Source organism: Sparus aurata, chromosome 6 (assembly GCF_900880675.1).
Source record: "Sparus aurata chromosome 6, fSpaAur1.1, whole genome shotgun sequence".
In the NCBI taxonomy this organism is placed as follows: domain Eukaryota; kingdom Metazoa; phylum Chordata; class Actinopteri; order Spariformes; family Sparidae; genus Sparus; species Sparus aurata.
This window is the reverse complement of record NC_044192.1, coordinates 36,894,133-36,919,945: the sequence shown is the minus strand read 5'-3', so window position 1 is coordinate 36,919,945 and position 25,813 is coordinate 36,894,133. Positions and strand designations below refer to the sequence as shown.

The following is a 25,813-nucleotide window of genomic DNA, read 5'->3' as shown; positions in this document are numbered from 1 at the left end:
AATGCAGGCCCCGCATAAATATGCGGACTTTGGCTGATTATGCATTGAATTATGTGATCGCGTAATCACGTTTTTCTGGAGGGACTGACATATTGATGTAAATTAACCTTTGTGCCTGTGTTGACCATGTGTTTGATAGAATCAAAGCATCAGAGCCTTGAGCCCCACTGTGTTTATGTCTGCATTCCCTGGGCTGAGGATTCAGGGTGCTCATGGGTTCAATCAGGGCTCTGTGCTTTGGCTGTCTGGACCAAATCTTTTCCAACATCCTTTCATTGTGTTCTGAGAAACATCGTACTCATCCCTTTCTCAGACTCCATCAATCAGAGGCAATAATAGGCCCGATTGCTAAGTGCTGAGCTCAGGTGAAAATTATGTTACTTTGTTGTTTCCTTATTGTCTTTTTCTTTCTTTTTTTTTTGTCTTCTCAGACTTTGTCACAGTAGTTCTGTCTGTTCGCTTTGGAAACGTCCCTGTCACAGCGAGGGACTTCACCTTCTACGACTGTACGGCTGTAAAGCAGCTGTCTGGCAGCATGCCGTGAGTTAACGCAGATGATTTATCAGTCTGCTTTGCTGTGTCCTTCCGATCTGCTCCTCTCACTTCACACCTCATAATGAAATGTTTTTTTTTTATCCGAGACTGTTTCTATGTTGCATCCTTGTTGGTTGTCTGTCCCTCCATTACTTTAACCCTTCACCAGCTGTCTCATGTCTGTTTTTCAATTTCTTCGCACATTTTAATCCTAATCTACAAACCTGTCAGCCAATTCTTTAAATACTCCTAAGCCATTTGTTCCTCATGTCAAGATATCTTCACATATTTATCTGCTCATATCCTCACACGTTTGCCAATGAATGCTGCAGACACCTAACTCCTGCCCTCCACTCTCTCTCAGTACTCTGTCCATCTCCACATATGCTCATTACATTGCTCAGCTGTCCTCCTTGAGCCTGGGTTTAACCTAGGAAACAGATGTATAATACTGACTGGTTTTGTTCAAGATAGGTCTCCAACATAAGCCAGTTGAAATACAGTGGGCCTCATAGTACAACGTTTTTTATGCTACACTTCATACTTAAAAACCATCAAGCAGATGAGACGTCACAGAGATGATGAGAGAATTATACATACATTATACAACAGGTGGTGTCACACTGTCAGGTGCAACAGTGGATGCAAACTACATAAATACCCGGAGGAATCCAGAATCCAGTTTTGGTTTGTGAATTTTTACTAGTTTTTATGGTTGTTATGATTCCCAAGTCAGACAACAGTCTACCATTCGGAAAGAAAGGCTGACCTTTATCTGTACTTGAGTGGCACATGGACATGGACGAGAAAATGGGTGAATGCTAGAGCAAGAATAAAAAACCTGTTCGTACAAGTGGTTCTTTCATGAGGCTTTTAGATTATTTGTCTGACGTGAAGTTTTCTCTTTAGATATTGTAATTTAGCTAAAGCCCAAAGTAAACTACATGTAGATTTTATGTCACATAAAACCTGCTTTTAAGGTTTAAAAGATGAAAGTACAATAATATTCTCACCGAGAAAGACACTTTGATGGGCTTCCTGTGTCCCCTGCAGTTTCTCTCTCACCTCTCAAGTCAAGTATGAGGCCCTGAAACTGACCAAATTAAGTAGTAAGACACTGTCAGACAAAATGTATATGCTTGTGTTAATTGCTTTGAACTCCGTTAAGTTCTAAAGAACTAAACCTGTACAGTCGTTGACAGCATAAAATCTTAATATTTTCTGTTTGTTTTTTTGAACTTTCAGACTTGAGTGAGGCAGACTAACAGGTGACTGACAATTCTGGACTCACAGCAGCATTATGATGACAACTGTGTTCTAATAAGAAATACATGGCAAATAAATTAAATTTTGATTTGAATTCATTGCAAATAAATGGAATTCTATCACTATTTGGTAACTATTCTTACTTATCCCAAACTTACTCTACTCATTGATGCATAATAAATTAAACAGTCTTGATTTTCCCAATGCACTTAAAACCACAATGAATTCCTTAAAAACACTATCTAAAGAAGTCAAACATATCAACATGTCCTTTCCGCTGTGGTGTCCTTGAATACAGTCTTCACCGTGATGTGCTGTGCTGCATGGGGATGCTCCAATCGCTCGGAGAAAGGTGTGCACATGTATGGCTTCACCAAAGAAAGAGACAGGAGAAAAGCATGAGTGGCTAAAGCCAGAAGGAGCAATTTAACCACCTACAAAGATTTTAATAACAAAAAAATATGTGAGATAATCATATTCAAACAATACATTTGCACTTTCAAATACCACACCACTGGGAATTTTAAGATTTTTTAAATTAAAACCAGAGGACACAGAACAGGAGAAACAATGCAAAAACCAAGAGAAGTTAAGTTGCCACCCCTCACAAGAAGCCCATGATGTCATTTACCACATTTGTTTAGGACAAAGACTGGTTCCTCCTTCATGGAGCGTCCAACTGCAGTGGGTGTGTTGAAGAAGGAAGCTCTGGCATTCTCCAGCAGGCTTCCATCATGCTGTGGAGTAAAATAAAAGATCATCAGGAGATTTACTAGGTTGAGTGGATTAAAGCAAAAAAGAACAACCAAAATGACAGGAAAAAACAACACTCAAAAGATGGCCATCTTGGAAGCAAGAGCCAAACCAAGAAGGTGAAAAAGAACAGTGGCCTAGGTTCAACATCAAGCAACTCCAGAACAGCTGAAAGTGTTTCAGGACAAAGGCAGCATCACTGCCCCTCCACCTACCTGTATCTGGCAAACATCACTGTTCCACCAAGAACCCAGCTACCATCATTAACAAGAGACATGTAACAGCCTCGTCATCATCACTCCTGAGCTAGAAGATCTTTGGTCCTTACTCTTCAGTTCTCATGATGTGCAGCATGCAGCATCAATGCATAACTTTAATTATTAATCAACTATATATTAATTACAGTTACTAATATACAGACTCATCACCCATGTCATAAGGCGCACTTTAACTGGATTGTCTAAGACAACTGCTCTACCATACATTCTTCATTTATGAAACTATATATTTCTAGTTATAGCTGACATTGTCAAAAAGTGTCTGCTGTGCTGGGGTTATATTCATCAGTGTTCCTGATATTTTGCCCTCTCCATTAAAATACTTGAAGGCAAAATATAAGCAACAGTTGTCGAGATAATGCAGTCCAGCACAGCACCACCACGTATCAAGTAATATGACTAATAGCAATTGTTATATTTAATATGATTCCTTTAATAATATTGCAAGGTTATACCCATTTAGTATGATTTATTATGCCTGACACCTTACTGTGTTTTCAGTCTCACTGTGGTCCACACACTGTCTGTCTGACTGTTTGCTTATTTTCCTGATCTCCTTCACTGTCAGCCTCTCTCTTACTCTCTCTCTCTGTCTGTGGCGGCCCTTCCCACTACTCTGATAACAAACTGAGGCTAAATTGAATTAGATGACTGACCTTTTTTACCACTGGGGCCAGATTGGCTGCAATTGGATTACTCTGTGTGATACAAACTACTGTAGCTGTATCTCTCTTTCTCTATACCATTCCCTACTTCCACTCCTAAATAAAAAGCCATTACTATTGCTTCTATTAGACCTCTTTTGTCTTCTTTTCATAGCGCATAAATGTGACTCACTGCCTTCCTCTCTCCTTTGTCACTATGCTGCAAGTCTTTCCACTGCAATCTTATTTCATGTATCTAATCTGAAAAACCTTTTTTTCTTTGTGCAGTTGCCGTGGTTGTGTTTTGAGCCGTTGGGGCTGTAACTGGTGTGTTCACCAGCACTTGTGTACCCACAAGCCCACCTGTGAGAAGGGGGTGATCATCTACAACCAACATGTAAGTGACTAAAACAGTGCACCGTGTTATCAAGCATTTTCTGGACACTTGTGCTCGAAAAGTGTTCACATGGGTCTTTGAGAAAAGTGTGATCACACACCAGCCAATTAGGTCAATTGGATGGAAAGTTGAGCATGTTCGGGTTCCTTAAGGTATCCTGTGGGGTTTTGTTGTAAACACAAAATTCAGTTTAAATGTGAGGGATGTATCAAGTTGCACGTTCCTCGATTCTAATAGACGAGGCATACACAGATTGGATTGGATTCTGAATGAGGCTGTTGCAGATTGGATTTACACTTACAAAAAGGATTCTCTTCCCTTCTTCGCTACCTCACTGAGAGGTTAGTTGATAGAGATGGGTGATCTTTTGAGGTTATATCAGGATACATTTACATCTAAAATACATGTAAATGTAAATACATCTAAAAAGACGTTACAATTATGTCTTTTTAGAAATCTCTGTCTGCTATACACAGACAAACACTGGTACACATCTTGAGCACACCTGTCTCTCTCTCTCTCAAAGGTATTTAGCTAAACTGCTGTACTTTCTATAAATGGTCTTCAATCAGAATTGTATATCTTCAGTGGCTTGTGTTTTCTACACCATGTTTATTCTGATGACTTAACAAGCAAATGATTTTTTTCATTGGATCATTCACACTTTTTCTTTTGTTATATTTTAAAACCTACATTAAAAAGTAGTGCTCTTAAAACATTGTTAGATGGTGCTACATTTCAGAAATTCCTTAGTGTCTTTAAATTCCTGAGATACCCAATGGAGTTTTCTTTTTTTCTTTTTTTTTTTTTTTCTTTTAGTTTTTCAGTTTAGGTGGAGTTTTACTTGCTGTGTCCTAGAGGCCTAACAAACATGCTGATTGACCTCTCATTAAACATTTGTATTTTAAAGTTTTGGAATGCTCCAAAAACACCTGTTTTGAACATTCCACAGATAAACAGGTCCATTCGTAACAGGTAATGACAGGAGCATCCTTGAAAGGCCCAGTAGACCACAAGCAATCAAGGATGAACCAACGTTTACCACTGCGAACACAACAGTATAAAGAGCGTTACCACGTGGGCTCAGGAACACTTTGTAACACTGTCAGTGAACACAGTTTGCTTGGGAATGATTGGATTGTGTTTGTAATTACACTTCACAAACAGTAAATTTTTCATGCAGAAAACATCATATGAATGAAAGATCAATTATATCTAGGATTGGGCCGATGATGGACGATCATGCATTGTCGATTGCCGACTAATAATCGCTGGCCATCATAAGGTCCAGATTCAAAAGGCTCTCCACCAGAGATCACAGTTAAGTGGCGTGTCCCCTCAGAGTTACTGTAGGGCATGAGTTGATGTTGTTTGTGATATGTGGATAGAGGAAAATGGAAATAATTATATTGCTGTTCAGTGAACAAACATTAGGTCTCCATGTCCTTTATAATTTTCTTGTTACACCAACTGAGTTAGGAGAACCCAAGACGCTCAGTTAAATATGTTTCAGCTATGTTTCTTTTCTCCCAGGCTGCTGTTTCTCTCCCCATGTCGTTTTTATACAGCTTAGCTTCATTGGCTCGTCTGTCAACGTTATTTTATGCATATGAGGCTGAAAAGGCTAAGCTAAGACGTGTGGTTGGGATATGAGGACGCTTTTAAACCTGGCACAGGGATGAATGGAGATGGTTTCCTCTGCAGGATGAGACAGTTGGAGATTCATGTCAAAGCGATGGTGGGAAACTAAAAGCTAATGTGCAACTGCTGCCTTACAACAACGCTGAGGGGACATGTGAGTAGGGTATAGCCGCAGTTTCAGGACCGCATTTCTAGGACCCTAGTTTTTCACCACAGCACCACCTACTAAATTGGACAACCCTTTTGGAGGTAGAGGGAGTAAGATGGACAACAATTAAGTGTGAGTACTGAAAGAAAAAGTTTTATATGTTGACGTTTGGAACAAGTCCGTTGTCTTGAACTGGACAGGAAAGTTAACATCGGCTTGACGAAGTGTGCAATAAGTATGTGCAACATTAGCTAAGTATATTATTATACTAATTAGTATAAAAATATGTATACAAAACTTGTGACTGTTTGCTGCACTTGAGTTACTGATTCAACAGTTAGCTAAACAAACAGGAAATGTCCATATGGTGATAGTATGGCCATAGCGTGATTTTGCAAGCCAAACTGTGACGGAATGACAACTATAATTAATTCTAGCCAACTTCAAAGAATGATAAAAGCATGTTGATATGATCTGTGTCTGTCAGGTATGTTGAATTAGAGAAAATACTTGTTTAATACTCTGTTTTAAATTTGTTATATATTCTAACATAGGCTTGGGCGATAAAACGATCTCGATAATTTTCAAGATGAAAATGTATGGTATTTATTTTCAATGAAGTTTTTCTTTCTTTTTGTTTTTGTTTGTTGTCCTTTACCTAGAAATAACTACACCAACAGCCAGTCGAACTGCAGAGAAACAAATGCATGTGGTGGATGCCCACTCACAACCACTCAGAATGACTGTGTCGAGTTGACACAAGAAAGTGAGCATCCGACTAGCATAAGCAAGTGCGAGGAAATTGACAGAGACGAAGAAATTGAATCGAAGAAAGATTACAATAATTTGGTTATTTGAAATTAGTTCGACTACCTGAAGTCTTACAAATGACAGGCTAGCTTTAGGTGCAAAATGTGTCAGCGGCCACCAACCTCGTCCATCATGTCAACAGGTATCGACCCAATCAGAACTCCGAAAGCATGAGTTTGTGCTATCACGGTAGCATCAGCCTTCCCGCAAGTAGCCGACAGAACAGCCCAACTGCTTCTACTAGTCAAATTTCACTTCGACAACCTACAATCGCAGTAGCATGATCATCCTCCACATTTAACATTTTATCATATTCTTTAATCAGTGTACTACCTCTAAGATGTTTGAGACATGTTTGAAACAAGCAATTTGTTGTACTATTTCACAATTTTCAATCCAAGTCGTTTAATTATCACTGAAAATCATAAAAGGAGTCTCTTGTTTGTCTCTCAGGGCACTTTTTACATGGAGGTATCCACTGTACATCCATAAGAATAAGTAGCTAATTCTGCTTATATATCTTTGCAAAAAAGGGTGAATTGCAATGCAAAGTAGTTCTTGGATGGAATAAGTCTTTAAAACCCTAAGTTTTTCAAAAAGAATATTATTAGGGTGGAATAAACCTTCAAAACTATAACAAAAAGTAGTAAACTAGGGTCTTGACCCATCCCTTCCCTCTTTCAGAAAGGAGGGAGGGGAAGAGGGGGAAAAAAAAATTATATCTGGATGATTAAGGTTATCTCTTTATTACTATTATTATTTTTCCCTTGCTGGTATTGTGCCATATCTTAACTAATAATTTATTGTTAGGGGGTAATTTAAAAAAAAAAGAAAAAGCACTACAGAGTTAATAATACAGTATTAGACATGTGACTACCAAATGTCAACTGTCTGGGTTTTGTTTCTGTCGTTTTGGTTTTAAAAAGAAAAAGGAAAAAAAATCACATTTGTAAGATTATGATTGTCTTTTATTTTCATTTATATATTTTTTTATTTTGATTTTTTCTCATTGCTGGTATTATGCTATATCTTAGCTAAATATTTTTGTTTTTGTTTAGGGGGTTAAAAAAAAGTGGCTGGAAAGTGACTACCAAATGTCTACTGGATTTTTGTTTCTGTCTTTTTGGCTTAAGAAAAAGGGGGGTGGGGGGGGGACAAAAACAAAAACAATTGGTTTTCACCTGTGTAACACAGGTGTGTTCATCGTGGTACCTAACATGTCGTACACGCTCTTCAGTAAGGCTGTGGTTTAAGTGGAGTAGTAAAACCGTTCTCTACTTTTGAGAGTGATAAATTGTTCTGTGAGGTTCTGACAACACTCAATACGCCACTGTTTGACTTTCGTTCTTTTGACAAACATTTACTTCCTTTAACAAGTGTACTGGATCCTTCAAATGTGTACTGTACCTTGCATCGAATAAAAATTGTAAATAAAAAAAAAACAAAAGAAAAAAAAACTAGGGTGTTGAAACTGCGGTCCTGAAGCTGCGGTGTGGAAACTGTGGCCTCCTTTACAGTAGGGGCGCTGTGGAAATAAACTAGGGTCCTGAAAACGCAGCCTCCACTACTGCAGGACGTAGTTTCGGGGACGCTTCCTCATATTCATGAACAACAAAGTCATCGTCCATCACAATGCTTCGCAGGAGACATTGTCATATGCCAATTCAGCAGCCATCGCCCAACCCTAATTATGTATTTTATTCACACTAATCCTCTTTAATCAACAGCTGTATAACACAGTAACTAATATCATCTCTGAAATAATACTAGCACCAAACAACATGAGAAGGAATGACTGGATCACAAATGTTAATTTAAATGTGGTTGTGTGAAGCCAGAGTTATGAGCTTGCACTGAGTAGGTTCCTGATTCATAAGAACATGGTAAGTAGATAAAAGATCTACGTTTCCCTATAAAGAAGCCAATATTGTTTGTGACTGAAGTCATGAATGCGTCATAAGCAACAACAACAGCAAGTTATGTGTTTAACATCACATTTAAGTTCTGTTATTGTATATGTCCACTTTCCTTTCTCCATTAGTTTTTCATTTTCTCTTATTCTCTACTCATGCCCTCTCCTCCTCCTCCCTCCCCCAGTTTAAACTCCCCACCTCAGCTCCACCCACATCCAAACCTATTAAAGTCATCACCACACCCACTACCACAATGGCTGCTATGACAACCACCACTACGACAACTCCCACAACAACAAGAACCACAATATCTGCAGCCCCTGTCACCTTAGCAACCACCCAGGATCCAATCACTCCTCCTACTCCCTCGACTCCACCGACGACCACCACCGACCCTGAGACAACCACTTCACCCATCACCCTGCCCCCTCAGCCAGCCAGCTCACTGCCATCCACCACACCAGCACCCACTACAGCTCCACCCCCGGGGGTCACTACCCGTCAGGAAAAAGAGACTGCAGCAGGACAGCTTGCTGTTGTCACCCAAAGTGACACTGAAGTCACAGCAGCTACACCCAGTGCAGCCATGGTAGCCATGGAATTATTACCTGTCACTGTGGCTGATGGTCTAAGTGGAGATCTGGAGCATGTGATGCCTTTGACTGTCCCGCCCCATGACCCTGACTCTTCCCCCTTGGAATTGGTGACCAAGTTGCCCCCAAGTGACACTCAGGACGCCGAGGGAGCTTTAAGCCTGTCAGAACCTCCCACTCCGGCCTCAGCTGACTTCCCCCTGTCCACGCATTTCCCTGTTGGTAAAGCAGGTGAGTCTGAGCTCCCCTTCAACCTGGACATGATCAAGACTCCCACTCAAGTGCCCACTCAGGATTCCCAGATTGAGGCAGGAAGCCCAGGCAGTGACCCTGAGGTGTTCCTCTGGCCCAAAGAAAAAACAGAGGCCCATGTTGAGAGTGCCGTCCAGTCAGAAAATGACACAGCCACATTTTCAGCTGCTACTGTGTTGTCAGGTGATGGGGAGGTTGACCATGCTCCTCCATCATATGCTCACCTACTGGATATTGACTCAGAGCTGGACTACCAGTATGATCCAGACGACACCTTCCTCCCGGTGAGTTCAGCTGCCGCTCTCCTTCTCCACTTTCTCCTTCTTCCATTTCTTCTACTTGTTCTTCTAAAAAGTCTCAGCAGTCTCCTGCAACTGTCATGTTCTGACTGGACTTCTGCTGTAGGAACACAGCTCAAACAGGCCTCCTTGTCTGCCCTGTGTCCCTGCTCCCTCTCTGCTGTCTGACACCTCTGTTCTGTCTGTTGTCTTTTTCTTTTTTAATGGATTGATCCCAAGAAAAACAGCTGCTCCAGTGAGAGCTGCAGCAGTTGCTTTTTGTTTCAATGTTTTTCATCTTTCCAGATTGTTTTGCATTTACAACTTAGTATTACATTCAATAACTCTCTTTGAACATTAGCTTTTATTTTAAGGATGCTGATTGTGTGTCCTTGTTTCTCACACTTGGTCATATCCTTGCCCATGCATACAGTAGAGCTGAACATCCCAACGCTAAATGAGTTATTATGATGTTCCTGATCTATATTATGTTTATGTTGTGATTATTTTCTTTAAATATCTGTTAGATGTGAATGTGCTGAGCGTAATCACAAAATGTTCTTGTTTCCACATAAATGGAATCAGATAAATAGATTAAAAGATATAGAAAAAAAAGTAAACTCATAAGTTACCTACTTACCTTACAGTCTAGTGTTCAGTGGATAAGAAAAAACAAGATATTGCATTATTGATACACTCAGTGTTACTCTTGAATACTGAAATGTCATTAGACCATTTTTGGTACCAGGTACATGCTTGGCTTGTTCTGGTAATAATGCATAGGGAGTTGATACTCACACAGGACACTCACTTTTGTGGTGCAGTCCTAGAGCAAATCTGATGCAGATTATACTACCCCCGACGTAGCCTGAAAGATGCAAAGATCAGCATTGATGTATGCAGACTGAATGAGCCCCCAGATGTTTGTATGAACTGCCTTCAGTGAATTTGGTCGTGGACATAATTGGAACATGTGACTATAAGACCCTATGCTTGCCTGATCCACTGCAAGGCTATATTTGTGTTAAAGCTCAAACAAGGATTTAGGATGTGTTAGAAAGAAATCTAAAAACAATATGTCAGTCTGGCTCTGATTTGTATAGCTTTATTTATTTGTGTGTTTATATTAATCAGACAAGTCACTAAGAGCTAACTCTTTCTTACAATGGTGGCCAGGCAATAGCAAAGGGTTTGCCACACAAAATGTACAGTTAACAATATAACAGCAGAAGGAAGAACAAAATGAAATACAAAATAGATCAAAGCAAAAAGGCTTGTAAAAAAAATTAATTAGGAAACAGTGAGGTAATTCAGTCCTTCAGCCATCACTTCACATCTTTTACTGTTACCGTTATTTGTAAAATTTGAAATGTTGACATCATTACAATGTCTTCTTTAATATATTCAGTGTAAAGGGGGAAATTGGTTGAAACTGTATTCCACAACCACAGAACCACAACTTTGATTTAATGCTGAATTTACAAGAAGGCACCAATGATTTAGAATTTGTTGTAGCCCTTTCACAAAATTTGTTCTCAACAACTCCTAAAATCAGACAATGTGTTAAGGGAACTTGGTGATATTGTGGTTAGTGTGGTTGGATCAGTTGAAAAAGACAGTGTGTTCAAAAATAGCTGCGGCTAACATTTGCTGCTTAACAGTCATTTACGTGACAGTGAAAAATATGAAGATTGGAGAGTAATCTCTTCTTATTCTTCTCCTACTCCTGGGAGTAGTTCACTCCTGTACTTATAGTCGTCCACTTGATACTCACAACAAATAACCTGACACATCTGATCATTCTGATAGCTAAAATTCATCTTCCAATGACAGGAAGTATAGTGTAATAAACTGGGCAAATAACCTGCCATGTTTAGAAAAACTTTCCTGGTGCTTTCATTACCAACAATGAAGTTTGATACAGTTTCAGTTGGATGCTATGCTAGTAAATAGTTCATCCTTGGTATATATGTGTATTGGGCAACAGGGGGATGAGGGCTCCTTTGTCAGCTGGGGCTCCTCAGCTTGTCCCTGTGTGGAGAAGGTCCAGGGTTCATCACTGCTGCCTGTCAGAGTGGAGAGGAAGATCACCTTACTGGCTCGTAACCTGCACCTCTATCAGGTACACACACACTAACACACACACACACACTTTCAACACGTGTCTATGTGCCTGGCTGATGATCACCACACCTAACACGTGTCCTTGTGTGTTCAGGACATTGAGCTGGACTATGAGTGCGTATTGGTCATCGAAGGGCAGACGGTGGTGGTGGACGCCTATGTGGAGACCGATGACACCAATCCATCAAACTTTGACATCACCTGTCAACTGCACCAGGTCTGATAATGTGCACTCCAGAATATAACAGGAGCACTGTGTGGAACTTATATCCAGTAAATTTCATTGATGATGATAAGCTGATGTTATTTGAGGCAGGATTCAACTGTTTCTGCTTTTTTAATGAAGCCATTGCTGTTTGTCCAGTACACATATTCTTCTCCTGTGGAGGAATACAATGCGATGGTGTATGTGAAGAGGAGGGACACCTTCCATGTTGACAGCTCTCCTGATCTGTACGGTGAGGAGCTAGATTACATTGTTATGTGCTAGATTTTATTATTCTCATGCTGCTCTTTTCCTCTCAACATGCGACTATTATCCTCTGAGAATCAAACATTGACTGATGCTGTCATGTTTGTGCTCTGCCCTCAGTAACTCTGTACAACTGCTCTGTCGGTCGCTCTGACTGTAGCCGCTGTCATACAGCTGACCGCAAGTATGGCTGCGTGTGGTGTGGTGGTGCTCACGCCAGCTGCTTATATTCAGACACCTGCCGTGAACCCGTACAGGAAACATGCCCCGCCCCTGTCATCCACTCTGTGAGTTCTGACTTTTTACCTCTTCACTTACATATTTACTGTGGGAACAATGGTGCTTTTTCTTCACTATACAAATTTGGCACTTGCAGATGTATCATTAATAACAACAGACAGCTCATGTATCCAGAAAACTCCTTTCTAAATGAAGCATTTCCTGACTCCCTCAGATTGAGCCTCTCTCTGGCCTGTTGGAAGGAGGCACAATGGTGACCATCTCAGGCTCCAACCTGGGCCAGAAGGCTGAAGACATCCTTAATTCTGTGATGGTAGTCGGTGTTCCCTGCACGGTCATTCCCCTCCTCTATGAGGTCTCCTCCAGGTACAGACAATCTGCTGTACCTTTATTTCAATCTTTTACGGCAATTTGATGAAATCCTTTGTGGATTAAGCATGTTTCTCGACAATATACACTACCAAAAAATATGGGTCCTTGCAAAAACTTTTTATCAGCTTAATTAAACAGTGCCAGGGTGAATGTCTGATGGCTATCCTAAGAGGAGTGATGTCTATTTTCCAGAATTGTGTGCAGGACCAAAGCCAGCGGAGGAGAGAAAGAGGGCCACGTGTCTGTTGAAGTGAGCGGAGGCGAGTTTGGCCTGTCCAGCCAGACATTCAGCTATCAGGTACATTTATAATTCTATTTAAATGTCCAGTGTGTAGAATTTAGGGGTTTTATCCTTTTATCCTTTTATATCTACAAAAGGAGAAGGTCCTCTTCTACACAGTTGGCCATATTTTTACAGTAGCCCACAACAGACAAACTAAACACTGGCTCAAGAGAGGGCATTTTGAGTTTTCAACATTTATAGCGGCCACTGAAGGGGAAGGTGAGGCGATGGGTGTTCAGTTACATTTCACAGCTACATGCCACTGAATCCTACACATTGGACATTTGATCACAGTAGAAAATTATTTTGTCAACTCATCTGAGGGAATTGTGATGTTGCAGTAGCAAGTGGCTAAAGCACATAGCAAAAAGAACATCAATATTTCAGCAACAGTCTTCGAAATGTGTCAGCTGGTGAATTAACAGTTTCTCTTTAAGTTTGAGAGTCCGATCCAGTTCTAACCATCACCTTCCTCTAACCTCAACCTACCTCCTCACTGTCAGGACCCATTTGTGATGGGGGTGACTCCTGAAAGGGGGCCTACAGCTGGAGGAACATCCCTGACAATCACTGGCCGAAACCTGCTGACAGGACGTCCCTCTGACCTCACCATCACTGTGGGCGGGGTGCCCTGTAACATGTAAGACACTCTCTCTCTCGCTCTCTCTCTCTCTCTCTCTCTCTCTCTCTCTCTCTCTCTCTCTCTCTCTCTCTTTCTCTCTCTCTGTCTCTGTCTCTCTCTCCCCTCTCCACACACACACACACACACACACACACAGATAGACAGACGTACATTGATGATTTGACTGTGGGGTCAATGAAGTATTATATAATTTATGAATAAGTGTGTTCTGTGTGCCTTCTCCTCCTCACCTCAGTGTGTCAGAGGTGCAGATGTCCAGTGTTCAGTGTGTGACAGGCAGCAGCAATAAGACAGGAGATCACAGACTCACCCTGCATTATGGCAGCAGCCAGCGCCACCTCCACTCTTCAGCCTACCACTTCACCCACAACCCCAACATCAGCCACGCCACACCAGCAAAGAGCTTCCTGGAGTGAGTCTCACCCTCATTTCTCAGCCTTCAATTAAAAAGTTGATATGTGGTCCATAGGGAAGTACATGAAATATAACTTTTCTGTCTTTTTAGTGGTGGCCGGCGGATCTACGTGTCAGGCCACAACCTGGATGTGGTGCAGGAGCCCCACATGGTGGTGACTGTCACTCCCTACGATTCAGTCCGCCAGAATAAAAGGAGGAAGCGAAGACGGAAAAAGAGGAGGAGTGGAGAGCTGGGGGAGGACATGGAGGAGACTGTGGGGAGGCCAGCGAGGATGGTTCCTAAACCTGTCTGTCCTGAAGGCCCTGTTTGCTCTGTCAAACAGGTTAGTTTGTGTGTGTCTGTGTTAGTTTATTTCTAAATTACCTTTAGTTTATTTCTAAATTACCTTGACTAAATATCTGTTCTACATCCTCATCTTATAGTTCACGGAGCGCTGTGAGGTGAACTCCTCTACTCTGATCCTCTGTCGCTCTCCTATGGTGGACATCTCCATCTGGGGGTCAAAGGTCACCGTGGAGTTTCTGCTGGACAACCTGCGCTTTGACTTCAGCCGCCTGAACCCCCAGACCTTCAGCTATGAACCTAACCCTGTCCTGCGGCCACTAAACCAGCAGGACCCCCTGAAGGTCTATCGCTACAACCCTGGCAGCTTCATCCAGCTGGAGGTCAGAGGAGAGGGTGTGATGGGGTGCTTTCCATTATGCTAGCATGTCTCCTTGATCCTTCACTCAAATCTCTTCTTTGCATCCTTGCTCCTTCCAGAGAGATGTGAAATGGAGGTGTGGGGAATGATACACTTGTGTTTCATCTCCAGAGGGCTCCTCTCTTTTTTTGGTTTTCAAGGTGCATTCAAGAGACTTACAGATCGTCAATTATGCCCCGGGGGGAATGACTTCCAGATCACCGGAGGAGATAGGAGACTAGGAGGCATAGCGTAGTGTAATGAAAAGCTCTGGAATAAGTTATTTTACTAAGTGAAGCATTGATGGCATTCTCAGTTTGTCAGAAAACAACAATCAGTCTTGTTTTCAATGCTTTTATTCAAACAGATCACTTGTAGCAGAAAAAACATCAAACAGCTGACTTACAAAAATGGAAAGTCATGCTATGCAGGGTTGAGGTGAAGTCTGAACAAATGAGTCTTGAGTCTTTTCCAGAAGATGGGGAGTGATTTTGCTGTCCTGATACTGGTCCGAAGTTAGTTCCACCACTGAGATGCCAGAACAGAGAAGAGTCATGACATTGCTAAGTGGGCTTTGTTTGCTCTCAGCAATGGCGATACCAGTCACCAGCTGATGTAGTAGAGCAAAGTGCTCATGCTGAGGTGTGTAGTCTGACCAGTGTTTGAAGGTAGACAGGTGCAGTTCCGTCGACTGCCTTGATTACACCCAGGTTCCTCGACAGTGACTGACAGGTCCATGTTAGGGCAGTCTTTCCCAGAATGAAGAGGAGTTCAGTCTTACTAAGCTGTGGAGCTTGAGATGATGTGCAGCGGTTGAGAAAGAGCTGTCTGCCAGACATTCTGAGATGCGAGTTGCCACGTGGGTATCGTGGATGGAGGAAAAGAGAGGAAGGGAGATAAGGGAGCCATTTGATGTGACCTGAAAGGTACGATTTGTCAGGTATGATGTTAAAGTAAAACTCTCGCCAAAATGCAACCTAGGCTTTTTTTGTGAACGTACCCTAGTCAAACCTTCGTATAAAAGCATAATTACAACAAAAGTGGCACATTTCAGATTTATCGTATTTTCATTTTTCGGGTCAAATGCATTTCCAATGGGAGTGCTACGGGCAGCAATAAGGATGCTCGACACAACATAAAACATTGCTCATAGTATCACCAGGGTCTCTACTCATGAACTCGATGGAACATTGTTTGAGTACACAGAGTTTACTAAAAATAAAGTTTTTGAACAACTCATCTTAGCAGTTGCTTGTTCCACTAGCCACCATCCTGCCAGCCGAGAAGTATCAATCTCCGAATGCGATGTAACATGGAGGACAGTTAAGGTGGAATGCTACTGTCTTCCGGCAACAACTATCCACGCAAGATTTCACGTGACTTTTCCAGCCTTTGATTTTAGTATTGTTTCTTATATGAGACTCCTTTTTCAACTTCAAGGTCAATATAGTTTTTCGCTAATGACAAAACAACAATTTATCCGTGCATTTATATGGAAATAAGCTTTAGGAGTGTTCCACCTTAACTCCCCTCCATGTTGCGTTGCATTCGGAAATTGATACTTCTCGACTGTCAGGACAGCAGTGAGCAGAACAAGCAACTGCTAACGTGAGTTGTTCAAAAACTTTCTTTTTAGTAAACTCTATGTACACATTCTGTTCTCAATGCTTTTGTTCATGTGTAGAGACCCTGGTGATACTATGAGCGAAGTTTCAAGTTTTTGTCCAGCCTTTTTAGTGTTTTAAAAATGGCGATTTGGATGCTATCGTCAAAGTCCCCAAAGCACTCCAATTGAAAATGTGTTTGACCCACAAATAAACTACGTTAAAACTTAAAAGTGCCTCTTTTGCCATAATTATGCTTTTACACAAAGGTTTTACTCGGGTTCATTGACAAAAAAAGCCTAGGTTGCATTTTGGCGAGAGTTTCACTTTAAACAGGTTAAAGCAGGGTCAGCAATGCCAAGTTCAGCCAAAGTGGAGAGGAGAATTTTGTGGTTGACTGTGTGAAACGCAGAAGATAAGTCGAGGTGAATGCGGACTGATGAATGGGATGAGGTTCAGGCAGCACAGAGTCACTTGGTCACTGTGAGGAGGGCTGTCTCAGTGAAGTAAGATGTCCTAAAGCCTGACTGATTGGGGTCAAGGACGTCATTTGGAAAAGATAGGGGGACAGTTGGTTGATTTGCATTACCTTAAATTCACTGCTGGTCTTTAATGGCCTCCTGCCAAAGCCTCAGTTGTTAGCAGTTCTATTTGTCCTTATGGTAGAAGAACAGAAGAGTTATGGATGACTAAACCTGACTTAAGTATAAATAAATAAATGCACAAATAAATGTATAAATAAACTAATTAATGAATAAATAGATAAATATATAAATAAATACAGGATTAAATAAATACATAAATGCATAAATAAATTAAAGAATTAATAACAGAATAAATTATTAAATGCTTTATATTTATTTCTACATTTCTGTTCACCTACATTTATTTATTTCTGTATTTCTGTGTCCATATGTTAATGAGGTAGGAGGTCGTAACCTCAGTTAAGAGCATGATTGGATACAGGAGTGTGCTCGATTAGGGTCTACTACTTCTGCCTTACTAGCGGCGCTGATTCCTGTACACTGTACAGGAATGTTGCTGGCTACCAGCAAGCCCGCTCAGCTAATCGTTAGCTGCAGTTGTTGACATTTGTTATTTATGTAGCTCTGGTTTAGTAATGAAATTGACTGGCATTCATTTTAACTGGCGAGGGTCCCAGGTGTGCTGGAGGTGTGGTTTGAGAATCTCGTCTGGAGAGGGGTCCTCGGCCATGTCCGCTAACCAGGAAAAACACTCTGCTCATCGATCCAAGTCATGTATATGTGTATTCGTTTTGACGTGGCATGAACACTACTATTCCACACGGAGATGCCAGGGCTGCGACCTGCAAACCACTGTTAGACGAGCGCTACAGAACACCAATCATCCCAAAGTGCATGTTGTCAGTCTCATATCTTTGTCGTGAATGTCTGTACTCTCAAACAACTCATGGGTGGAACAGTCTATTTAAAAATACTTTTTCTTTTCTTTTTTTTTTTCTCAGAATGAAGCGGTGTCGGTTTGGTGGGGCATTGCCCCCCCGTGCCCATGCCTAGAACCGGGCTCGACAACCACAAAAATCCGCCTGGAGCTGTAAAACATATCTTTGAATTATAATAATGGTTACGCAGTCTAGAAAGTCTAACTTAGCCTATCAAGTTTCTTAATAAGCCAAAATGATCACTGATGTATATTTTTACATTATGTGGGAGCTCTGCAGTTGGCTACTTAGGATTACAGTGAAATATATTTGAACTTCGCTTTTCCATTTCAATGATGCCATGTTTTGGTGCATTTATGAAATAAAATAAGTAGCCTACAGTAAAAAAGTGTAAATCTACCAAATAAAAAGTAGCCTCATTTTAAATATTAAATCAAACACATAGCGGCAGGCTGGATTCAAAAACAGTAAAAGTATATAAATAATTAAATAAATAGATAAAAAACACACGACAGGTTACATTTATTTTAAAAGTTAATCCTTTTTTTTATCATCAACCACATACAGAGATCAACCCCAGGGCTTGAGCATAAAATACAATGCTGTTAACTCAGGATCATTCAATTAATCACAACTTGATGAAAACAGATATAATTCTGTGTAGGCTAAACATTTTACGTCGGAGAATATTAGAATCACTGTAGGCCTAAAACAGTGATGATGATGAAAAAAGGATTCATTTTCATGTGAAGAGGCGCTCAGGGAGCTGCTACAGAGGTGTAAAATAGCTTACCTGTTTGCCAAAATCTGATGTGCTGCATGTGGTATTACACCACATGTGTTGGTCTACTGTGTGGGCCTACTTTTGTGAAGGCTGTGACAGTTGAAATAAAGTCCTGCATTAATGACATTACTGTTTTCTTTACTTTTGTGACAACAGTGGCTCAATCTTGGTACTGTGTGAGAGCGCACATAGGGTGTGCATTGCATCTTGAATGTAATATTGTCCACCAAGTTGACATATGTTGGATTTGCTTTCTGCTGCAACACTGGGCTGAAGTGTTGCCCATGGGTTGATTTGGTGGTTGTAAAGGATGACAAGTGGAGAACACAGCCACAATTCTAAAATGTGGATGCTTCACAAACAGAAAAGAAAGCAGAAAAGAAACACACACACACACACATACACACACACACTTGTGAGCCCTGTGAAGGGGACGGGGAGTTATCCTCTCCCTTCTGATATTCATTGTTATACCTTGAGAAAAGTGAAATAGATACATGTCTGGGCTTCCCTAATTGACTGTTCCACCCATGAGTTGTTTGAGAGTACAGACATTCACGACAAAGATATGAGACAGACAACATGCACTTTTGGACGATTTGTGCTCTGTAGCACTCGTCTAACAGTGGTTTGCAGGTCGCAGATCCGGCATCTCCGTGTGGATAGTAGTGTTCAAGCCACGTCAAAACAAAAACACATATACATGACTTGGATCGATGAGCAGAATTTTTTTCCTGGTTAGCGGACATGGCCGAGGACCCCTCTCCAGACGGGATTCTCAAACCACACCACCAGCAGCCCTCACCAGTTAAAATGAATGCCAGTTAAACTGTCACTTCGGTCGAGGCCATTAAGCCAACTGGAGCTGGTTTGCAACACTACAGGGAGCAAGGCTTGGGATCGGGAATAGTTTGCTTTTGTCTCCTACCTCATTAACATATGGACACAGAAATACATAAATAAATAAATATAGATGAACAGAAATGTAGAAATAAATATAAAGCATTTATTGATTGATTTATTGATTGATTCTGTTATTCATTCTTTTATTTATTTATTTATTTATTTATTTATTTCAGAATTTATTTATTCATTTATTTATGCATTTATTTATATATTCCTGTATTTCACCATTTATTTATTCATTTATTTATTTATTTATGTATTTATTTATTTTCTATTTTATACTTGAGTCAGGTTTAGTCCTCCATAAACAGTAACATGAAACATGCTTAGACAGGCTAATACAATTATTATAAAACTACATGTTTAAACATTTTTAAAGAATTACAAAAACTGCCCTCTTAAATCACACAAGGTTAAAAAGATATCCATTTTTTATCATCATAAGAGTTTGAAGTTAAAAGTTCCTTCTCCATGTGTTCTCAGGGGGAAAACCTGGACCTGGCCATCACAAAGGATGAGGTGGTAGTGTTGGTGGGTGAGGGTGTGTGTGCTGTTAAGACTCTGACGGCAAACCATTTGTACTGTGAGCCGCCACCTCAGCAGCCCGCCCCGGTATCCAACGGCAAGAAACACGAGGGTTCCGACAGTCTGCCTGAATTCACTGTGAGTCAGCCACACTATAACCTTCATACCACAGAATAACTTCACGGTTTACAGCATGTGACTGGACTTTGTGAGTACCTGACAAGGACACTGTTCTAAGTAGGGAGTGTGTGTCTGTGTTTCAGGTCCAAATGGGCAACCTTAACTTCTCCCTTGGTAAGGTTCAATACGACAACCTCAGCCTGTCCACCTTCCCCCTGGAGGCTCAGATCGGAGTTGGGGTTGGGGCGTCCATTGTGGCCCTCATCGTCCTCATCATCGTGCTCATTTACAGGTCAGTGGGTGGACTATGACAAAGGAAAAAGGCACACAATCGGATCAAATTATGGATTAGTTAAAGGCACCTTCTTGAGTTTTTTTGCTCCTGGCTCTAGGGTGGGGCCCCGGTGACGCCATTCCGGACGACGTAAATGTCCTCATTGGTTTCACATTTATTAGGGACTTTGGAACCGTTCTTAGTCTGACCCGTCACCTTGGACCTGTTTGCCTTGGGAGACCCTACCAGGGGCATTGAGCCCCGGACAACATAGCTCCTAGGATCATTCAGGTGCTCAAACCCCTCCACCACGATAAGGTGCCAGTTCAAGGAGGAGTAAAGCAAAATACATTAGTGCACTAAAGTGCAACTCAAATGACCCAGACCTGGTCGAGGTCAGTGCTCTTATCAGACCATATTCTAATAATATAAATTACAATATATATTATAAATTATTGGCAAGAATGTAAATGCTATGATTATATTACTAGTGCTGATTGACTTAAAATAGATCATTTATTAGTGATGTTGTTGATCAGCATACTTGTGAACACCAGCGCATGTTCTGGTAGAGTTCATGTTACCAGTGTGAGCGTTGATACAAAGATGTGTGGAACCACATTGGACTGTTTAATAGTTAGCTTTACCCCTGACTGCCTCATGCAATTCTAATGCTGAAAAAAACTCGCCTGACTTACATTCGGGGGATATTTATGTCATCTATCGCGAACCTTCAGCTCTTTGAACAAGTCTGCATGTCTGTCAGCTAGATGTTTCGCCAAGTTGGATGTGTTGGCTCCCTTGGTCATTACGGATTTAAAGCATCATTTACAGACAGGCTTTGTGGTGTCCGTGGGCTTGCCCTTAGTGTCGGCAATGTATTTCCATATTTTGCTCCGTGCATCTGCTTTTTCAACATGCCTAGGACGGTCGCAGGAGCACTCATGTCAATTTCAGCCGTGTCTGTCTCGCTCTGCTCTGTGACTGTCTGTCACCGTAAAACCATGCCCACTCTGACTGCAGGCAGTGAGAAAGCAGAGAGAAGCTGCACACACAGACACGCTGCCCCGCTGTTCCATCAAGTTCATAAGGTACCAATACACTGGAACAGAAAATATCTTCGACAATTCAAGGAAAAAGGAGATAGGCTGACAACTTACAGCCTGAAACACACTGAGCCAACCATTGGCCGTCTGAAGCGCTTGGGGACACTCATGCGAGTTCAGGAACAAATCTGTTCAGTGTGTTCAGCTCCGTTGGAAGCTTTTGGGACCGCATGGACAGCATCTGCTCCAATTAAACATGCGAAGTCTGAGAACGTTGGCTGTTGGCCGTCTGAGCCATTGGATACTCTGATTGGTTGTGTGCTAGCTGTGTGACCATTCTGATTGGCGGTGTGCTAGCGAATCAGCATAGTATGTGGGAGGGGCAGAATTCTGTGTGCGCCAGTGAACTCTATGGTGTGCACTTTGTTTTACTATGCACTCCGTTCAGTAATTTCCTGTTTTCATGTGTTGGATTACTGGCACAAGACTAGCACCACCCGATCTCCCGCAAGCGCAGAACATACACACCACTGTGTAAATGTCAGCCATCGAGACGGTATATTTCACTTTTCTGCCGAACAGGTCAGACAAGAGGCAACAGAGTGGTCAGATAAAGGCCGTTGGCTGTTGGTTTGAGTCTTGGTGGTGTGTGGGGGCCTTAAAGTGTCTGACTACATTACTGACTCAGTTTACCATGTCTCTGGTCCACCGTCTTCATTGTTTTTGTCCCTCAAAGTTTATGAAAAGTAATCCACTGGGCCACCAATTGGCTGCCAGGTAGCCCCAAGCTATCCGGGAGCTCACCTGCTGAACGTTGTCTCAGTTGTGTGCGGGCCAAGGATCCGTAATCCCTGGCAAAGCGAAGTGGGTCCAGCCCTGGAAAAGGCTAGACAGTGCAGTTAGTGCAGCCTGCCATCGGTCCAGTAGGAGTTTATTAGTCAGCTTCAACGTCCGGTCTCTGCTGATAATTGGCCACTCCAACCTCTTTTTGGCTCCGTTTGCCAGCATAATCTCTAGTCGGGCCGGGAATAGGAGAAACAGTCTCAGATTGTACAGTGTTGACATAGTGTCAAAGTACTTGGCTAGTTGCTTGAGGACCTCCGGAGTGTAGTCTTTGTAGATATGCACTGGCGGTCCTCGGTATTGGAGGCTGCCTCGTCTCTTGCGGGCTTCCTGTACAATCATTTCCTTCGTCTGAAACCGGTGAAGACGAATTATTACCGGCCAGGGCCGCGACCCTGGTTGTGGCTTGGCAGTGAGCACGCAGTGTGCTCGGTTTAGTTCAGGGGGTGACGAGAGAGTCTGTTGGCCAAGTAATTCAACGAAGAGGTCCACATAAATGTTGTTGGCTGCGGACCTTCAATAGACTACAGGAGTCCGATTATCCTAATGTTGTTTCTGCGGCTTTCAAAGTCTGCCGTCTCACCTGTAGCCTAGCGTTGCTCTCGGCTACCATCACACACCTGTCCTCCAGTGCCTGAATCCTTTGGTCCTGTTGTTCCGACTGTCACCTCCGATTGCTGCTTCAGCCCTCTCTCCTCTGAAGATGTTCCCACACTAGTGACGTCTAATCGTGTCAGCACCTGTTCCCTGGACTCGATTCCCTCCCCCCTTCTTCAAAACATCTCTCACGACATCCTGCCATTCCTCACCACTCTGATCAACCCCTCACTCACTTCAGGCATTATTCCAGCTCCTTTCAAGACAGCCACAGTAAAGCCACTCGGAAAGAAACCCCCATAGACTCAGCTGACATCCGAAACTATAGACCTTTATCTCTTCTTTTATTCCTCTCGAAAACCCTGGAACGTGCAGTCTATATCCAACTGTTCTCCTATCTTTCAGAAAATTACCTCCTTGACTCTAATCAGTCAGGATTCAGGACTGGTCACTCCACTGAGACTGCCCTCCTCACGGTGACTGAGTCACTCTGTGCCGCCAGAGCCTCATCCAACTCGTCAGTCCTTATTCTCCTCGACTTACCTTCTGCATTTGACACAGTCAAACACCAATCCTCCTCTCCACTCCAAACTCAGCTGAACTTGGCATTACTGACTCTGCTTTACCTGGTTCACATAATCGCACCTTTCAGGTCACATGGAACAGCTTCTTGTCCAAACACTGCTTTCTGGAAACTTGTGTCCCTCAAGTCTCAGTATTAGGTCAGCTTCTGTTTTCACTGTAAACTAGATCACTAGGCTCTGCAATCACATTGCATGGATTCTCCTACCACTGTTTAATGATGACACCCAACTGTTCCTGTCTTTTCCCCATCCTTCTCGTACACCCATGTTGCGACGCGCATCTTGGAATGTTTGGCAGACATCTTCGCTTGGACAGCTGCACATCACCACAAACTCTACCTTAGAAAAACTGAACTCCTCTTCATCCCTTGGAAAGACTGCCCTCACATGGACTTGTCAGTCACTGTCGAGGATGTCACAGTATTGCCTTCGTCAACGATGAGGAGCCTCAGCACTACAAAATCACTACTGAGGCCCGATCCTGCAGATTTTCCCTTCACAACCTCCTCAGGATCTGGTCTTTCCTCACAAAAGGTGCAACGCAACTCCTGCTCCAAGCTTCGGTCATCTCCCACCTGGACTACTGCTACTCCCTCTTGGCTGGACTCCCAGCATCTGTGACTAAACCGTTGAAGTGTATCCAGAATGCTGGTGTGCGCCTCGTTTACAATCTTCCCAAATTCTTCCATATGACCCGCCTCCCTCGTGACCTTAACCGGCTGTTGCGGCCCGCATCAGATTCCAGACAATGGTGGTGGCCTTCGAGGCTGTCAACAGAACTGCACCCGTCTACCTCCAAACACTGGTCAGACCACACACCCCAAAGAGAGCACTTCACCCTTCTACATCAGCTGGCTGGTTGTTACCCCCATCGCTGAGAGCAAACAAAGCCCACTCAGCAAACTCGCAGCTCTTGTCTGTTCTGGAGCCTCAGTGATGGAATGAACTCCTGACAAACATCAGGACAGCAGAGTCACTCTCCATCTTCAGGCAAAGACTCAAGACTCATTTGTTCAAACTTCACCGTGACCCCGCAGAGCATGACTCCCTCCCAGCCCCCTTTCCAAAAATAAAAAAAATGTAAGCACTTGTACGTTCGTATCATAGTACTTGTGCACTCGTGCACTTAAAGCATCTCTGACGAAAAGCAGTTACGATCCTCAGATGAGAGCTTGACAATTGTTTCTATATTTCTTTTTACTCCATCAACCGTGATATGTCGTGGTTTCTCTCTTGTGGTAAATGTACTCATTGTTAGTCGCTTTGGACAAAAGCATCTGATAAATGCCCTAAAGATAAATGTAAATGTCAACTTCACGTTCACGAACACAGGGATCAAAGAAATACCTAGGAATCAGGAAAAAGACAGGGTACTGACAAGAGAACAGACTTCGGCCTTCTGAAGTTCCGGCTGGCTCATCTTAATGGCAGTCTTTACCTTTAAGCTCCAACTTCCTACACCTGACTGATCGGAAAGCAAATCGCAATCACCACCTCTATCAACAGCAAATGCCTTAGAGGCTGAAAAAAACCCAACTGGACACCCACTGGACACCCACCTATCTTAACTGATGAGCAGTCTTTAGATATTAAATATTAGGATAAAAATCTACTGATCTGATCTGCCTGTTAAATAAAGACTCTTCAAAAAAAACAAACAATTATTGACCATTCTTGTCTGGGCCCATGTTCAACTTTAAGGCCTACAATCACCACTCATAGTAGGATAATATGGGAGGATTATACATTTCCTGAATTGTTATAGTCCTGTGAATATTTCAGTGTTTATTATTTGTGTTAACATTGTTCCTACATGTCACAATACTATAAAAAAGACTTCAGTTTAGGTGAAAATTGTGGAAAAATGGTTGTTGACATTTTGAAGAGCCCATGTGACCTTTGTATTTTTAGACAGGCCCAAAACCTGGTTTAAATGAAAGCTAGGAAATGCACCCCTGTCCTGGATGCCTATTTATTGTAGGGGGTGTTTAACTTCATGTGCTGATAACTGTCACAAGCTACCACTTAGGATGGGTTATCATACCAAAATATCATCTGTGGACATACCATTTCAAAAAATGTTACTAGGTTTGCCACCTTGAGTGGTACCGAAATCTGGTCTGGCCCATGGACTATTTAGGTATTACCAAATCAGGCAGTAGCCCCATTCACAATGCCATTTGGATGCGGGGACTCTGCACCAATTCTCCGCCTCTGCCTCTGTGTGAGTGTCTCGGAGGCGGCGAGGGGTGAAATTTCGCTCTGGCGCTGATCCACCGCTGGAGGTGGTATCAGGGGCACAGTATTGGCAAACCGAACCAGTGTGAATGGATAAGCCGGCTGCGCATATTGGGGGCGTGTCGGTC

The 25,813-nt window shown here is 42.2% G+C and overlaps 1 protein-coding gene across 11 annotated transcripts in view; it reads left to right on the top strand.

Annotated features, from left to right (window-relative positions):
- plxnb1b (plexin b1b) overlaps positions 1 to 25,813 on the top strand; it is a 192,422-nt gene that overhangs the window by 152,986 nt on the left and 13,623 nt on the right. For 10 of the 11 annotated variants that reach the window (XM_030420436.1, XM_030420442.1, XM_030420439.1 and 7 more), the window contains 15 exons: positions 432 to 540; positions 3,764 to 3,872; positions 8,569 to 9,513; positions 11,495 to 11,629; positions 11,726 to 11,848; positions 11,996 to 12,089; positions 12,224 to 12,390; positions 12,558 to 12,709; positions 12,908 to 13,013; positions 13,502 to 13,638; positions 13,877 to 14,053; positions 14,147 to 14,381; positions 14,482 to 14,724; positions 19,942 to 20,121; positions 20,247 to 20,395. In XM_030420436.1, the coding sequence (XP_030276296.1) occupies positions 432 to 540; positions 3,764 to 3,872; positions 8,569 to 9,513; positions 11,495 to 11,629; positions 11,726 to 11,848; positions 11,996 to 12,089; positions 12,224 to 12,390; positions 12,558 to 12,709; positions 12,908 to 13,013; positions 13,502 to 13,638; positions 13,877 to 14,053; positions 14,147 to 14,381; positions 14,482 to 14,724; positions 19,942 to 20,121; positions 20,247 to 20,395 (3,061 nt within the window). The remainder of the gene's footprint in view (positions 1 to 431; positions 541 to 3,763; positions 3,873 to 8,568; positions 9,514 to 11,494; positions 11,630 to 11,725; positions 11,849 to 11,995; positions 12,090 to 12,223; positions 12,391 to 12,557; positions 12,710 to 12,907; positions 13,014 to 13,501; positions 13,639 to 13,876; positions 14,054 to 14,146; positions 14,382 to 14,481; positions 14,725 to 19,941; positions 20,122 to 20,246; positions 20,396 to 25,813) is intronic. The other variant, XM_030420446.1, reaches the window with a different exon arrangement.